We start from the raw sequence: 18766 nt of genomic DNA on the forward strand, positions 1-18766 counted from the left end.
TAGTGCTTTACTTATTCTGGGCTTCTTACCTTTCCATATAAATTTAATGATTAGTTTTTCCATCTCTTTGAAGAATGTTGTTGGTATTTGGATCAGGATTGTGTTGTATTTGTAAATTGCTTTGGGTAGAATTGTCATTTTCACAATGTTGAGTCTACCTATCCATGAGCATGGTGTGTTTTTCCACTTATGTAGATCCCTTTGGGTTTCTTGCAGTTGTACTTTTATTATGACTGGCATTCTTCATTGGTGGCAGAAAACTGCCATTTTCTTAAATTTCAAGACTACGTTAACTACCAGTACCCAGATTTTATCCTCCTATTTCCTCTTTCATTTTTTTACACAGACTTTATCTTGAAAAGATACCTCTGATACAGCACTTATCCTGGATTTATTTTCTCAGAAATATCTAAGGAGAAACTATTCCCTTTATCCTTTTTAATTGACTTTTTTCTACATCATTTAACAATATTAATGAGGGCTGAGATTTGCAGATAGTCACTGTTTGTAATGTCAGTGTTTATACATGATGAAATTTTACCAAACTTCCACAGCAGTAAACACATTTTTTAGTGTACTGTGATTGCAGATTAATTTTAAAAAAACAATTTTTTAAACCTTATTATTTAGCAGTGACTTCCCTAATGACACTTGAGAGAACAGTCTTTTTTCCCCTCCAGATTATTCTTGTTTAAGCAAAACAAATATACAAAGAGAAATAATATCATTTTACCACTGAAAATACATCATTTCCATTAACTGGGAAAAATTCTGGGGTTTGGTTGAATATAAGTTCTTGAAAAGCAGCGCATAGCTGTATGTAAATGAATATGTATCAATGAAAACAATATCTAGCAATCATTTTTCTTTATTATTGTTTATCTGTTCGTTTAGCTTACGGAAGCAGGGATAACGAGCACTGAATGAAGCTGAAAGGGAACAACTGACAGAATTGAGTAGGAATTTCCTTGCTATGTTTTGGCAGCACATACCTTGCATGTACACTGGCCAGTCTGATCGCTACATGAACATTTCTTAGTCTCTGTGTCACAGGTTGTGCCGTCAGTTCCAGGCAGGAAGCAGTCACAGAGATCGCAGTGAGGGTAATTCCAGTGACCTAGGTTACACTCTGTACATTTTGCACCAGAGAATTTTGGATGACATTTGCAATGGCCTGTGTTTACATTGCATTGGAAATTGAGGGATCCCACCAAACTGCAGTTGCAAACCTTAAAGAGAAGATAAAACAGCAAGTATTAACACATTTTCATTGGGTATAGCTTAAAAATTTAATTCTGTGCTTCTATACTTCTGTTAAACAAATGCAGCCCTTGTGGAGCAGTGGTTAAGAGCCTGGCTGTTAACAAAAAAGGTCGGCAGTTTGAATCTACCAGCCACTCCTTGGAAACACTATGAGACAGTTCTACTCTGTCCTATGGGGTCGCTATGAGTCAGAATCGTCTTGAACTTTTTTTTTTTTTAATTAAATAAATATTAATCATGTGGCTATTACATGTTTTGCATTATTCTAGTCTAGGTAGCTTGGGACACATCAGCAAGCATAATATACAAATTGGTTCTTGCCTTTACTAAAATATATGATGGTCCAGAAACCATGATGGTACGTGAAGAAGAAAGAAAATGTGTTTTCTCTGTCTTTTTTGGATGGGAAGGGTTTAGCCATGGACTTTTCTCAAATACTTTTTGCTTCAGAGATTAAACTTTAGAGAAAGTCAGTTTTACCTTATCTCATTATTATTTCATTTCAGTTTTACAGAGACTTACCTTAGAGTTTACTAAAGGGAGACAAGCAAATATGTAAATAGAATACGCTGTAATAAGCATTGTATGATAGGAGAAGGGCAAAATACTATGAGAACATATAAGGAGCACAAATCAGACATGGAGAAACCAGCAGGGACTTGGAGAAGTGAGATCTAATAGGTTGTCTTTTGACATTTAGTTTTGTCAACAAGCCTGATTTGAGGTGCTTTGCAGGTAAGCATATCTTCTTCCTAGATATACATAGGATTTTCTCTTTATTTCTGTAATTCAAATTTTTGCTAGAATTTTGTTTAAACTCGGAGTCTTTTTTTTCCCCCTCTCCATTAGTTTACTGGAACATGCTGAGTTCTTTCATTTTGGGAACATAATTGATTTTTGATTGAATGTTGTATCTTCAAATTTGTCTTTGATTTTTACTTCTGTTCTAATTTACCAATTTTCTTTTCAAGAACACCTGTAATTCTTAAAGTACATCACTCTTGCCTGACTGCCAAATCTATAACATACTAATGTCTTGTGTAATAATTTTCCTTTGCTTTAACTTTCTTACCATATTTTCCTTTCAAATTTGTTCTTCATTTTATGGCTCCTACTTTATACAGTGAAAATTCTGTTGTACGTATAGACCACCAATGTTTACTGTAATACACTATTGTATTTTAGTTTCTTTTTAATCCTTTCCTTAATTTCACCTCATTCATCTTGAATTTCTGTTCAGTCTCTTGTGTTTCCATCTTATATTCTCCTTTTAAGGGCTTTCTGCTCTTGATTGACAGAACTCATATCTTCTTGCAATTAACTAAAAATGCCAAATGGATTTCTAAAATGTCATTTAGGATTTTGAAATAAATTGTTTTCATAGGCCAGCTATGCTAGTTACCAATCCATTGTCTCCTACTTCCAAATTTACCCTTCTTTGTCCTACCTCATGATATTGTAGCTGGACCCTATAAACATTTGTTCATGACCGGGTGTGGAATGTTAGGCTTAGTTGATAAAGGGTCCTGGAAGGAGCAAGAATGCCATATTGGTGGGATGACATTTTCTTTCTGGGCTTTAGTCCTACATTATTATTATTATTACTCTATTTAACATGGGAGCCCAGTGACCCAGGAAAAAAATCCCAACTGTGCCCTCAGACCACTCTCTACTCATAGGCAGCTTCTGGGTAGCTCTAGCCTACACATAATTTTGACAATGACAAGTTGCTTCCAAATAGCTCCAGTCTTCTCAAACCCTTCAGCTATGGTGGGCAGCATTTATAGACCAGAACTTGCCTACAAACTCCGGAAAGTTTTATTTATTTATTTATTTTTACCACCATTAGGCTATATGTTCTCATGATAGCTGCACCCTCTTCAAAGAGGTCTGAATCTCAGATTGGGAGGTGGGGGGAATGGCCTCTCCTAGTCCTTAGTTCCTTTACCATCCATTCCCTCAGCCTTCTTTGAGGTCGTAGCTGCTCTTTTGCACCAGCTACTTCTGAGCCCCTTACAGTCAGTCCTCTTTTACCCTTTTATAGCAACTAATCACCTTCTACTAGTTAACAATTATTTCTACTCTACTTTTCCTTTATAAAAATTTCTGTTTTACTTTCTCTGTGTAGTTTGCCTGTAACCCAGGTCTTTTTGTTGCTGTTTATTATCCTTCTCAGATCTACAGCTCTATGGAAGCTCATCCACATATTACCATAACTTGCCAAATTCCCAAATTCAAGTCTGGCTGAATTTCACTTTGTGTATCTCACACTTTCCCCACTCAGCTTAATTCTTATGTCCACCACTGCCAGGGATATTCCTACTTCTGCTCCTGACAACAGTAGTTTATGTATGGAACTCCTCTTTCTAGGTTGTGTTGTACAACCACCTGTTTCTCCTCAATCTTCCCTGCTCAAATATTTGGTGAAAAATATTATCATATTCTAATATTAAAATAAACGTCAGGCCTCATTTTTGATGTTTTTACATTTGGTATTTTCTATGTCTTCATTGACAGCCAGTTAAAAAGACTGCAGGGTGGGTTGCTAGCTAGATATTATTTTAAACCCAAAGATCCAAAACGTGATTATTTATTATATTACAAAGGTGGACATAGCTTCTAATGTATAGAATAACTCACTGCAGTCTCCCAAATAACTCATTCTTATAGACATCAGATATACAGTAAGATTTCAAAATTAGAATGATTGACTCATTCTTTTAAATAAATGTTCCCTGCCAATCACTTTGAGTATGTATTGACTCAAACAAAATGGGCCACGATCAGAAATAGAAAATCATGATATGTTATGGAAACTATAATCATGCAATAAATAAAAACAATCTTGTGAAGCATCCTTTAAATAACTAAAATTTGTCATATTTGCTCCACAATTTGCTGTATAAACCAAAGTACTAATTCTTAAGGAATGGTTCGTACAAATAGACATGGGGACCTTTCCAAATCAGGAAGTTTACTCAGGAAGATATAGTGAAAGATAAATGAGACTATTAACCATATGTTTAGATAGCACTACAAGCAACATGAAAACTTAAATCATAATTACATGCAGTGTTTGTTTAGCAATAGAGAATTTATGCACTCTTCCCCTGCTAGTGAAGGATGGCAGGCTTTGTAGTCTACTTCAATAAAAGCTCAAATGATGTGTGTGCTCAGACCTCAGCACAGAGAAATCATCCATGACACAAGAAAGGGAAGCTATAAATCTCAAATCACTGTTCATTTAGATTATAGTCACCCAAATTTTTTAAATAGTAGAATATATGCTCATAAATACATATATAATTTTCTTATTGTTCATAATGTCTAGCTATTCAGAAATTTAGATTCTTAACAGTGGTTTAAAGTAATCCAAGACATTTTAATCAACTTCAATTATATAAATGCTAAATCAACGATCTACAAAAATAACGACATCAAGCATTTAATTAGGGCTTTTCTTTTTTCGGTTTGTTTGTTTTGGGAATTTGCCTGTATTCCATCCTGATTTAGATAATGAACATTAGGCATCAGCTTCCCTTTCAGGAGTTCATTAGAGTTTGGCCACATCACTAGGATTTTGATGATATTATGGAAGCCTCATAAGTTTCTTTAATGCTTATTCATGAGTCAAATTAATAGGAGAGATGTTTGGATTCAAAGCAAGAAATCTAAAAAGTGATACAGACTTATGGCATTTTTCAACTCAAAAAAATGTGAATTTCTTGAGAAATTTTGTTTGTTTCCAAAGATAGAGCCATTCAGGACTTCAAGCTCCATACTGCCATCGGCAATGGAAAAATGAGAGTCCTCTAGTTTTTATCGTCTCTGAGCACATGTTTAAGCAGTCAAACTTCTGAACTTATTTCTATCACCAGAATTCTTGTTCTCCTCTGTTGTTTCTAGACCACTGTACTCAGATATAAGTAAAAACAGGTGGACTCTACTATTTCATGTATGCTAAGTAGAAAAAGTAGAGGGTCAGTGAAAAAAAGACCCTCAATGTGATAGATTGACACAGTGGCTGCAACAATGGGCTCAAGCATAACAGTGATTGTGAGGATGGCACAGGACCAGGCCGTGTTTCCTTCTGTTGTACATAGGGTCGCTGTGAGTCGCTACTGACTCAATGGCACCTAACAACAACAACAAGAAGTAGAAAAAACTAGTGTAAATCTCTAAAGAGCATTACCATGGGGTCAAACAGGCTACATTTGGTCATCACGTTCCAATACTCCTCAACTGAATACGATTAACTGGAATGACTCTTAACTAACATCAACAATGCCCTGATTTACTCAAAGCTCATAAATTTAATGGACAAAGTTAAGTCCTAATCATACTGGCCTTCTGTGCTGCATTTGACACTGAAACACATTCCTTCCTTTGAATATTCTCTTCTGCTTAGATTTTACAACAGTTACATGGTTTACCTACACTTTTTAAAGCTGTTCCTTCTCAAGTTTCCATGAAGGATCTGCATTCCCTGGCCATATTTTAAGTGCTCCATTTCAACCCTCTTTTCTTTGAACTTTATACATTCCCTGAGGATTCTAATTGCTTATGTGATCAACCTATATAAATTTCTAACACAAACACCTTGCTGAACTCTAGTTCCACATTTTTAATTTCTTGCTAGTCAAGTGTCCCAGAGGTACCCTAAACTCAAGATGTTGAAAAGTTAACGTTATCTGTTTCTTTTCTGTCAAGGAAGAATTAGCTGCTAGAAGAATTTCTCTCCTGCCATAAAAAACTGCAAACCAAATAAATATAAATAAAGAGGTAAATTTTAAAAAGAACAGCATTTTTCAGACACTGGACATCAGGAAGCACAGGACTGTGATTTCCGACTGAAGGGAAACAAATAAGGTTGCGGATGGAGGCAGTTTCTAGGCTGCAACTCAGGAGGAATTCAAACAAAGCCCAGCACTATAGCTGAGTAGACAGAGAGTGAAGTTTGGAGAGGGTGAGGCAGTTAGCATTTACAGAGCAAACAGAATCTGTGTTCACAAAGGAGGGCTTTGCACACAGAACTCCAGAGATCTGAAGATAGGTTCCCTTGAGTTTTTGGCTAAGTACTGCTGGTGAATGCATGGGATGAAATTCCATGAAGTTGGGGGAAAAATACTGGAAAACTCTAAACTGAAAAACTCCCAGAGCTCAAAGAAAGATGGAAATAATTCTACTATATTCACACTATATTCATAGTTTTATATGGTGGTGTAATATAATTTTGGGTTTCGTGATATCCAATGGCAAAACTCTACCAAGAGAGAATTTTAAAATATTATCAGAAGAAATAAAGTGATAACTTACCTTACAACCACTGATAATGCTGTGGCCCCAGGTGTTGGGTGCACATTTAGAACACTTCTCTCCAATAGTATTGGGAGGGCAAATGCATCGACCAGTCTTGGGGTCACAGTTATTACCCAAATGCGCACAGTCACAAGCTTCACAGGTGGAAGTGGGAAAACAAAGAAGGGCAAAAAGAAAAAAAAAATAGTGAAATTTGATATAAAGTATTGAGTTTTTATTGTGGTGGTTTGTGTTGTCTTATTCTCTATACTATGTTTAAAGGTCCTTGAAAATAAAAACTTAGTTCATTCATCTTTTATATCATAGTACCACATATTTGACAAAGGAGTTGTTCAATAAATACATGTTGTATTTAATTTAATATTTCAAAAGTTAAAGCATTTCCAGCTTTTCAGGTACATTTAGGAAAAGAAAGCACTGGTGTATCAGATTCCACGTTAATTGTATTACCTAGATGCTACAAAGTTAAAATTTTGTTTCTATGCTGAAGTTCATTACTAAATTTTCTATGCTATATAGATTAATTTTTCCTGCCTGTGAATGACCTTTATTTGCAACAAAAACCCAATAAGCTTAATAGGTTTCTTAAATTTCAGTGTCATGGATGTAGTTATAAATGACACACATCAGGATAATCTAGTTTTGCAAATATTTAAAAACAGTCAAGTTATGGACACCATCAATATATGAAGATATTTGTTGACTTTTATTTACCACCTGCCTTATTTCTTTCCAATAGCTTCTTCATTTACTTTGATATGTTGTGATATATGAAGAGTGCAAAATTCATTATTATTCACTGCATTTCCACAGAGGATGAAAAGGTAAGGTTTGAGAAGATAGTCAAAGCCATCCAAGACAAGGAGTGTATTTCACTTATTCATTATAATTGACCAAACTACTAAGCTACATACCTTTTGATTGGTATATAATGATTAAATCTTTTTAACTGAATACATTTAAAATATTTGATTAAGTTAGCTTTTTAAGGGATCACAATTATCTTTGCTCACAGCATTCCATACCAGCTGTGAAAAATGTTTGGCACAACGCTTGACACAGAGTAAGCACTAAATAAATGTTGGTAGTTGTTGTTTTTGTTATTATTATTGTCATTGCCAATTTTAAGTCAAAGGATTTATTTTATATGTACCATTCATTAAGAAGAAAAACAGTTAACATTATATTTAAATATATGTGCTGAAGAACGTCTTAGGAGAGTTCAAACCATTACTTGTGATTAGAAATTCTCTGAATAGTTCTTCGGTGGAATCATAATACCAAATGGGAAAAAACCTGGTTAATTCACTAGTTTTTCCCTGTCAAAAGACAGAATGTTTTCTACAATTAATAATACTAATAAAGAAATAATGGTAATAATAAACACTTACATAGGACTTATGTGCCAAGCACTATTTTAAATATATTATAACCATTAATGAAACTAACTCTCACAAAACCATATGAAGTAGATACTTCATTTAATAGATGCATTTTGCTGAAGGCAGAAAGGCTAAGTCAATCAGTAAGGGTCACATAACCACTTACCGGTGGAGCCACTAGACAAATCCAGATCATCTGTCTCAAGTCATGGTCTCAACCACAACGCCATTCTGCTCGTTTTGTGCTTTTTTTTTTATTTTCCTGTTCTGTTTCTCTGGGTTAGAATGCTTACTATGTCTACATGTTATCATCATTTCATAATTTTAAATAATATTCTTGGTCCCATTTATAATTTCTTGTAGTGGATAATATTTGAATGTAAATTTCCATCTCATTAATTCCTATTAAGTGAAAATGTTAGTGAGAATTTGATTTAAAGAACAGAACAGAGTATATTTTCAAAAGCAGATTTATTTTTTAGTATATAGAGATATTGACCGGGAGATTACAAATGGATTCTATGAGGATCTACAATTATAACATGTAGAATAATTTGTAATGTGACTTTATAATAAAAACTATATCTAAAGTGCTTGAGAATATCTTAAAGGTATTGGTTCTTCAAATAATTTTAAGTGTTATTCCTGCTGTTTTTGACATAAATTTGTTACATTAGTCAACAATAATGTCTTAAAATCTTACAATGTGTTTATTACAGTGCTGAGGGTATAGGGGAATCATCAATGCTTAATCAGGGAGTTAGTAAGCAAAGGTCACATTCAGCTTAGTGATTGTCAGAATAAGGGCCAGTTCTAAGTGGCATATAAATTAAGGCTAATGTTCCATCCTTACTTTCCTCTATAGTGCGCTATTTCCTATTGTCTTCATTCAAGATTTATGGGAAGGCTGGGGCTGGACACATGAGAATACTGCTTAAGACAATCATGGTTAGAGACCTCTACCTGCGTTTTCTCATGAACTAACAACTATCAAGCATAACAAAGATTGTGCGGATGGTGCAGGACTGGGCAGTGTTTGGTTCTGTTGTGCACAGGGTCACTATGAGTTGGAACCTACTTGATGGCACCTAACAACAACAACAGCTATCTAGAGCCAACATGCTTCTTTCTCATAACATCACAGTTTTCAAGGCTCCTGAAAATAGATGAAAACTTTTTTTTTTTGGACCAGAATAAAAAAATCAACTTCCCTGTTCCTTGTACTAATTTTTTTTAAAAGGAAAAAGTTGAACTGTGTTATCTTAGGAGTAGAGTTTAAGCTAGCTTTGGCACCCAGAAAAAAGGAACATTTGACTTGCAAGCTGTAGCCGCCTTGAGGGACTGGTTCAACTGAGGTCATCGTCAAGAAGAGGCACGCCAGGATAGGGATTTGCTGAGGATTTTTATCAGTTTTTTTTATTACTTGCAACCACAGTTATTTATAAGGCAGAACTTCAAGTTGCAACATTTTACATTTGTTAATTATTTTGGATTATTAAATATATATATTACTTATCAAGTTAAATATTTTGTATCAAACATTTGTTGTCATGTGCATTTCCTTTAGAGAACAAACTGTTATAGAAGCCAACACAGCAAACCAGCAGATGAGTAGGTAGGAGTTAAGTCTTATTTACAGACCTGTGCATCCTCCTTCTTGGAATCTGAAATAGCCATGGGCACAACGGTCACATTTCTTTCCTGTTACTCCAGGCTGGCACCAGCATTGTCCACTCTCTTCACAGTCGAAAGATTTAGACCCAAAGGAATTGCAGTTGCAGGGAACACATCCCCTTGCTGATTTTAGGCCAAAAGTCTCAGGCTGGTATAGAAGAGGATGGAGACAAATTACATTTATATCAACTAATTAACAATAAAACACAATGCACAGCACCAAAAGATTAGGCAGAAAAAAAGAATCTATGTGTTATCAGGGTTCTTCCTGGAGGTTATTACAATTGGGTTGTCATTTAATATAATGGACTTTTCTACCACGTCCAAAAAAACCTGTTGCCATCAAGTCGATTCTGACTCATAGCGATCCTACAGGACAGAGCAGAACTGCCCCCTAGAGTTTCCAAGGAGCGGCTGGTGGATTCAGACTGCCAACCTTTTGGTTAGCAGTTGTAGCACTTAACCAGTGGGCCACCAAAGAAGGGTTCAATTACTTTGAAATCCCATCAGGACTAATGACAGAATTAGGGCATTATCTTTCCTTCTGTTAGATTTTCACTAGTGTTTCCCTGTATCTCCCAAGGTTCTATCAGCAATGTGGAAATAAGCTATGTACGGCTGGTAATCCCAGTTTTAATTGAAAAATTTACTTGCTTCATTCCTAATAATCTGAACTGATTACTTACAGATCATATTAGGTCTTTCTACTTGGTAAAAATGCTCTCAATATTATTGACCAGCAGACTAAAATTAAAATCTTTTCCCCCTAATATTTCATCTACTTTTTGTCATATATCCATAAATAATTCTAGCCTTCATCAAAGGAATCACATTATAAATGTAAGTCAGAGGTTATGCCTACACTGACAAAACAATTGGTTACACAAACATCTAGTTTTTGGGGAGTTTACTGCTAACAATTCGTTGATTTGTGAGAATGTGTATAAACTACCAGATTGAGATGGGTAAAGGGAAACTTTCATTCTCTAATAACTTCCTCTTATGTATATCTCTTATCTGTTTGTAAAAAGTAATCTATAGTCAAGTTTGCGTTACCAGTTTTGGCTGACTCTCTTGACATACATGTCATCAGGCCTAGAGTGACTATGTTCGAAAATGTTGATAGATTAAAAATCACTCCTACTAGAACAATGAAAAACTTACATTCTATGTAAAGTATGTCAGGGTTGTCTTTTTTAATAGAAAGTATGCCACATTCTTATGATATTTTAATCTCAAAAATTAGTCTTGGTAATTACTTCTTTGTAAAAATATTTCCTACTTTGGAAAATTAGACTTAATAATTACTTCTTGGTAAAAATAAGTCTTGCCTCTTAATGTGAACCACCCAAACAGAAATGAATAAGCATCATTATATACTTTTGCCATTCATTTTAACTATCAAAAATGAATTATAGAAAACAAAATCACACTCAAAACTAGTCTTTTAAAATGACTGTAGCTAAGAATAGTTTTATTTTTTTAAACGTAAAATGGGTTGGTTGAGTTTTATAATCATTTAATCTTTATATTTACTGCTGACTTATTTTTATTTCTAATTCTAACACAGATTTCATTGCAGGATAAAATAAGAAATTGTGTAAGTGTTGTAACAAATGCCCTAATACATTATTTTGAAATTAAATTCAACTATATAAAGCAAAATTAAAACATATAATATTTTTATTCATATAATGGAAACCAGTGTAAAATTCTAGATACCTGTCCTAGGGAAATAATTAGAAATTCAGACAAAGGTTAATACACATACATGGCCTTGCAGCATTACTGATCACTGTAACTGTAGGGACACTTACATGTTCAATGTTACAATTATAGTTGAATAAATTATGATACATCCATGTTATGAAGAGATATATGATCATTAAAATTCTGTTTTGAAGCTGTTTTAATGGTATGAATATGCTTAGGATATAGCATTAGTAAAATTTTTTAAAGCAAGATACAAAATTATATATGCACTATGATTCTAAATACATACCTATGAAAATTAAAATACCATAGAGACACACAAATTGAGACATATAAACATAGAAAAATGACTAGAACATAATGTGTTAAAACGGTTTTCCTTTCAATATGAGCAGCAGGAATCTACTTTACATTAGTCTTTATTTCCTAAATTGTCTTCACTTCGCATATATGTATAATACATAAATATACATATAATGTATAAATCAATAAAATATTAAAGGAACTTCTAAATCATAGTTATCATTTAAAAAAATCCAAAGCAAATTATGTAAGGAAATACATAAGAAGAAATATCTCTACCATACTTTTCGAATATTTAAATAATGTAGTTTTAAAAGCTAGTTACAACAAAATAAAATATTACGAAAATATAAAAATTTTAATATATTTGGTGTTCAAAAATTTATTTCCAAGGCTATGGAAAACACACCTAGTAAGCAAATTTAAGGAGCTAACATCCCTTGTCAGTAACTGAGATTAACTGATATTAATGTGGTATTAGTGCCCGTCAAGTCTCAGTAGGAAGTTTGAAGGGCTCCCATAAATTCTTCTTACTCAGAGTAATAATAATAACTAGCACTTACATAGTGCTTACTGTATGCCAAGCACTGTTCTAAAGTCCTTTACAAATATGAACTCATTTAATCCTGACGGCAACCCTGTGACATAGGCATTCTTATCATCACCATTTTACAGAGTGGTAAAACTGAGGCACAGAAAGGGTAAGTGAGTTGCCTAAGGTCACTCAGCTAGCCAGTTGTGGAGTCAGAATTCCAGATCAGCTAGACTGACTTCAGAGTCTGTGGCCTTTACTATAGATACTTCCTCAGGATAAAAAAAGTGTCAGGATAAAACACTGCTTTGTACAAAGTAGGAAAACGGCATGAATGAAAGTTTATTTTCTGCTAATTTCATACTTTGGAGACGCTTTGATCAGTTACCACCCTTTCTTTTACCTTAAATTCATTTGTTGTTTTAAAAGAAACAAACTTATCTTAAAATATCTTCATTGAATAACAATAGTAATAATAATAGTAATAATATCTAATGTTTACTAAGAACTTTCCATGTACATGTCTGATGCACTGTTACCACTCCTACTCTGAGACATCCCTGGAGATACCTCAACAGAATTCCCTCCAAGAGAACTTGCTGTGGGAGCGTAGATGATTAACAACCTACAGTTTCATCTCTTTGGACTCACCGGAGTAGCACAAACCAGGTCACACTTCTCCCGGCCAATGATTGATATGACAAGGAACTAGAACCTCCCTGCCCAATGCAGAATTCCTCTAATAGGCAAATTCTACTGGGGCACTTCTCATCAGCTGGTCAGATTTCAAGATTTTGGCAGAATGCACTGTATGAGTCTCTTTCTACCCGATCCTTCTTTCCCTCTCTCCTTTCATAAGAAACAGACATGCATCACAGACAGAAGGTTATCTCTGTCAACTCTTTCATCCTTCACGGGCATTTCCCCCAGGAAGTCTCTTGCCTTTTGCTTCTTAAATAACTCAAACAGACACACACCTTATATAATGAGTCCTACAGAGATGAAGAAGTTGAATCACAGACCAATTTATATAACTTATCTTACAGCTAGGAACTGCTGAATCTGGGATTTGATCTGATGTCTCGTATCAAAACTTATTTTCTCAAAGTATGCAATCTTGAGCCAAAAAAATGAAAACATGAGTTTTTTCTTCTCCTTTGCTGTTTTCTTCACTCAAGCCTTCTTCTACTCCCTCTCCTCACCTCCCCACAGACTGATTCTACACCGACAAGTCTTGTCCCTTGTTATTCTGCAACTCAACCAGGCACCTACTTCTTCCATTCTTCCTTCCTCCTTCTTTGTTTCCCTTCCTCCTTCCCTTCCCCTCTTTGATCTTCCCAAGGTTTTTTTTTGGTCTGTTTGAACAGGAGCCAAACTCCAGGTATTCTAGTCTCTTTTCTTGTAGTAGAAAGCAACCTTCCTTACTTTGTGTACGTTGTACATTTATGGTGTATGAAAATGTGTTTCTTGTATAAACAACAACAAAATCTGTTGCTGTTAAGTTGGTTCCAACTCACAGCGACCTTACAGGACAGAGTAGAACTGCCCCATAGGGTTTCCAAGAAGCAGCTGGTGAATTCATACTGCTGACCTTTTGGCTTGCAGCCGAGCTCTTAACCACTGCGCCACCAGGGCCCCATTTGTTGTATACAGGAGCAAAATTATAATGGGGAAATGTACCAAATCATTAAGTATGATAAAATGCCAGGTATTAATGTGAGAATATAAACTATGTGGAGAATGCCTAAACGGTGAGGAGAAATGAAGTAAAGAAAGGGAAAAAATGCATGAAAGTGGTTGTAGAGACACACAATTGTAATCAATGGGCTGAATTATCTTGGGCGAGTCACTTTCTTTGCCGGGTTTCCCTTCATTTGTTCATTCATATAAGTGTGTTTGCTCCAAATGATACTTGAGAACCCTTCCACTTCTAAAACTGTATGTTCCTAAAAATAATTTTTTCTTTAATTTCTACAAATCAATGGTTGTTGGAAACTTTTATGAACCTATGAAACTAAATAACCTTTAAAGCATCTGGAGAGTTATTTTTAAAAGGCAAGGCTTCAATCAGAGATAGCCTAATTTTTGCATCGGCAATTTGCACACTTAGCAACTGTCATTGGATAAAATGCCACCAGGGAATGTCAGCCACCACACGCTAAGAACATGCTGAGGCATAAGCCATGCAGTGTCTCTGGGATTACCGGAGGTGGGGCCCGATAGGCTCCCCGTGGGCACCCGCTGGAGCTGCTGAAACTCCACCTCTGGGGAGACCCCAGCACTCGTTGAGCTCTCTGTGGCTGTTCCTCTTGTCGATGCGCCTGCCTGCCGAGGTTGCACAGTTTGCCTATGAAGCCTGATCTACAGACACATTGTCCTGTTATATCACATTGCGGTGACACAGAGCCAACGGGATCACAGTCACATAACACACAGGACTGCTTTTCTGGGTCCCACCACGTGTTGGCCTTTCCAAGCCAACAGAAAAATAAAATGAAAAAAAAGAGCACAAGGTATTATTCAAGAGATAGAAACAGATCTTTTAAAATCTGCCTACAGAAAGGCCAGTTATCATCTAAGAAATTCTTGCTTCTGCTTAACAATCTTATCACCAATAAAACTTCCTTATATGAAAGAGGAAGTGCAAATCCATCACCTCTATGAAGGGCAACATAGTTTAATTAAATATTTCATTTTAGCAAAATGATGTATCTAAAATCTACCTTGATTAGTGTCTTTACAAAAATTTTATTAAGTAGAATACTCATTGGAACTAATTTTTAAAGGATAGAACTAGAAGAAAATGCTTGCTAAAAGCAAAGGGAGAAACATTTTATTCTACCAAACATGTAAAAGCAAAGGAAAGAGTGTTTTATTCTCCACAGAACAGGATTTTTGCTATAATTCGGAAACATCTGAATTACAGCAAATATTATACAAATTAATTGCCAAGGAAATATAGGTTGAAGGTCAAATGATAACATACAGCAAATATCATTCTAATCAGAAAAAAAATTTCACTGATGACAGAAATTTTACACGTAAATTTAGATAACGTTTTACCCTTTTTTCAATATACTAAGGCATATAAAACATGTCATTGAGGGCCATTAAAATATCTGAAGGAGGAAACAGTTCCGGGTCAGTGCCTCCTCCATACCTTACACTCATCGCACTTCCATCCTTGCACATTGGGTCTACACTCACACTGTCCTGTCTGAGTGTGGCAAACCTCGGAGAAGGAGCCGTTGACATTACAGCGACAGGCTGCAAAGAGGGGAGAGAACTGTGTTCAGGAAAAACTTCTTAATCATCATAACAGTCTTGCTAAATAATAACATACCCCAAATACAACATTCACCCCTATGTTTTCTGCTTTGCTAAGTGCTCTGTTATGCATTTCATTATTTGATCCTTTACAACAACTCTACGAGCCATAGGTATAATTCGTTAAAAGTGTTAGCACCATGCCTGGCACATCATATGCTATTAAAATACTAATATCATCATGATTCCAGTTTTGAGAATGAGGACACCATAGTTCAAAGCAGCCATAATCTATACAAAGCTACATGATTAGTAGGTGATACAGCAGAGTTTGGAACACCAGTCCCCTGTTCTTTCCATCACTCCTCAAGCTGTTTCACTTCTTCATACATACATTGGAGTGAAATTTAAAAAAATTAGAATTACATTGTAAGTAATTCAAAATTTTGAGAAATTATCAAAATTAATAAAATAGCATATTAATATCACCATTAATCAAGCAACATATTAATTCTTTTCAATTGAATGATTATTCACTATGTACCAGTTTTTGTTTTAAGTTCAAAAAAATGAGCTTGAGGCAAAATAACTATATATACCTTTAAAATTAGAAAAGTACATAAGTTAAAAAATATTTATTTTCTGGTGTATTAGGTATATAGCATTATAATTTTAGAGAAAAAAACCTCTTATTTTAAAATGTATATACTATCTCCAAAGATAGAAACTATATTTGGTTTAAGTAATTTTTTGTCATTTTTCTGTTGTGAAGTTGTCTAATGCTATTCTGCAATATAATGAATCAGCCGAAAACTTAGGGGTCCTGTTCACAATTAGAATGCACTCTACAAGTGCATTTTTAGTGGTGCATATACTTACATTGATACTGGAATAAAACATGAGGGAGTGATGTCATAGGGATTTAGACTATTCATAGATGGTTTTGGTAAATTTTGTGTAATGTCCGAATATTTTGATTTGACCACAGCTTCTAAATACATTATAAATAACTACTCCTTCAGCCTATCCTATTATTCTGTTCATCTGGATCCAGGTTTCACTTTCTTTTTCTGCTTTTCTAAAAGCTGCTTGATTTTTCTTCCAGCAAGTTTTGGCTTTTAGTGACTGCTAACTTGATGTCAGTACATTGGCCATTGAGAACCTACCTCAGCATTTAGTCATTTTCCTCAGGTGACAGCCTAAGGGTAGTTAGTCTAGAGCTGTGGTGTGAGAAAAGGCTAAAAAAAAAGATTTTTTAAAAATATACATTTGTGTTTGGAAACTAGAATTTTTGTATGTACTTTATGGGAGCTCTGGTGACACAGTGGTTAAAAGCTTGGCTGCTAACAAAAAGGCTGGCAGTTCAAATCCACCAGCTGCTCCTTGGAAACCCTATGAAGCAGTTCTACTCTGTCCTATAGGGTCACTATGAGTCAGAACTGACTTGACAGCAATGAGCTTTTTTGTTTTACTTTATGTAAGTTTCTTAGGCATATTATATATACATTTTAAAATTCCTAAATAATTTAGAATTTAGAAGTCACTTTTTCCTTAGAGTAGGAAATAAATTTACCATAAATATGATGGTAAGTAATGAATGCAATAGTGGCAAAAAGTAATACAGAATTACTTTAAGTGGCATTTTTAAGTTTAAAAGTATGACACAAACAATATACATAAATTTATAAAGCAAAACATGTTTCTTTGTAATGGTATGCATTTAATGAACAAATCTAAAGGCAACTAAAATTGTGGTTTATTTTATGAATTTTCTTTTATGAGGGCTTACCATCTATGCATAGAAGAGCTATTTATAAATATGGAAAAAATATAAAAACAAATAATAAATGTGTTTCTTATATTTCTAAATTTTATCTAGATAGTGTAAAAATTGGTAATGGTTTGAAAATGTTTCACACATTCTTCCACATGTTCTTATGACTTTATGCCACAGATCACTAGTTCACCAAATAAAATGTATGGAATTCTCTCCTCAGTTTGCATGGAAATGGTTACTGGAAAACAGAGATAGAGGCATGCAATGATTTGCATGTCCCCAGAATTAGTGAACCTTGATACTCATGATTATTACAAGTACTACTACCAACAGAGCTACCATGGATGAGTATCCCCAGGCACCAGGAAGCTTGCTGGGTACTTGCTATGTGCTAGATCCTTTAATCCCCACAGAAAATCAATGACCTTTTTTGTAGATGAGAAAACTGAATCTCAGGAGGTCAAATATCTTGCCTAGGGTCATGCAGGTAGGCAGTAGAGGTCCTGAATGATCTATCTGAGTGAAAGAATTTCTTAAGCTCCCTATGATTTTATGCAGGTGCTACAGTGTTCAAAAAGCACTTCTGAGACTGTTGGAAATTTTGCTTTTAAAAATTTATTGATTTACAGGTGCTATTAGTAGACAGGAATTTTTCCAGAGAGATCCCATGGCTGAACACAAACCTTGAGTGTTTTGTTTTTGATTCAACAAATGGTCATTTTTAAATGCCAAAAAATAAAAAAAATTAAAAAAAAACTGGCACTTAACTTCCTGTCTTATGAGGAGAGAGACACATTTCTTATTGAAATGGGGTGTCCTGCCAGATCTTTGGTGCTTACAGGAGAGACTATAAGACAGACTATATTTTTAACAGTTTCCACAATTCTGCAGGTCCTGGGATACAACTAGGTGCTTAAGAGAGCCCCTTCTTATGTAATGAGTTTGGCAGAAATAAACTGTTGGGTGGTCTCATAAACTGCTTTGACTAGAGATAATAACAGCAGATGATCTGGTGGTGGTAGCGTACAGCATTCGTGCGCTAATGTGGATTCACATTATATTTGACTTTACACAACAAGATCTCCTTTACATATTATATTATCACTAATATAAAGGAGTTGTAAATTTTATGCAACGCTGTAAAATACAGCTTAGAGGGTGAAGATAAGGGGTGGAATCTACTAATACTCTAATACTGATGAAGCTGTATGGCAGCTAATTTTATGGAAAGAAAGCACAGAAATAGCATTCTATGAATACCCCTAAGGTGAAGATTAGTCACTCAGTAATATACAATTGTCAGTACATAAAATTATCGACAGAATGTTTACACCTCTTGTGAAATACAAGAGTGCAAAGTGCACATATGAAAGCATAACCCATTGTCACCCACTGACAGGTACTAATGAAATAATATGGGCAAATAAATTTATTTCAAAGAAAGGTTTAGAGTTGAGATAAACAGAAAAGGAAAAATGGGGCCTATTTCCAAATTTTTCTTCGCTGCTATGGACATAAATTCATTTCAAAAATTCC

At 34.8% G+C, this 18766-nt stretch overlaps 1 protein-coding gene across 1 annotated transcript in view; it reads right to left on the minus strand.

Moving 5' to 3' along the window:
- The window catches only part of LAMA2 (laminin subunit alpha 2), a gene marked incomplete at its 5' end in the record, with an annotated part of 457095 nt that overhangs the window by 234114 nt on the left and 204215 nt on the right, over positions 1–18766 (minus strand). Inside the window, 4 exons of the mRNA XM_012554936.2 lie at positions 993–1229; positions 6580–6716; positions 9606–9786; positions 15347–15453. Of these exons, the coding sequence (XP_012410390.1) occupies positions 993–1229; positions 6580–6716; positions 9606–9786; positions 15347–15453 (662 nt within the window). The remainder of the gene's footprint in view (positions 1–992; positions 1230–6579; positions 6717–9605; positions 9787–15346; positions 15454–18766) is intronic.

The sequence above is a fragment of the Trichechus manatus genome, unplaced genomic scaffold (assembly GCF_000243295.1).
Source record: "Trichechus manatus latirostris isolate Lorelei unplaced genomic scaffold, TriManLat1.0 scaffold00002, whole genome shotgun sequence".
Taxonomy (NCBI): domain Eukaryota; kingdom Metazoa; phylum Chordata; class Mammalia; order Sirenia; family Trichechidae; genus Trichechus; species Trichechus manatus.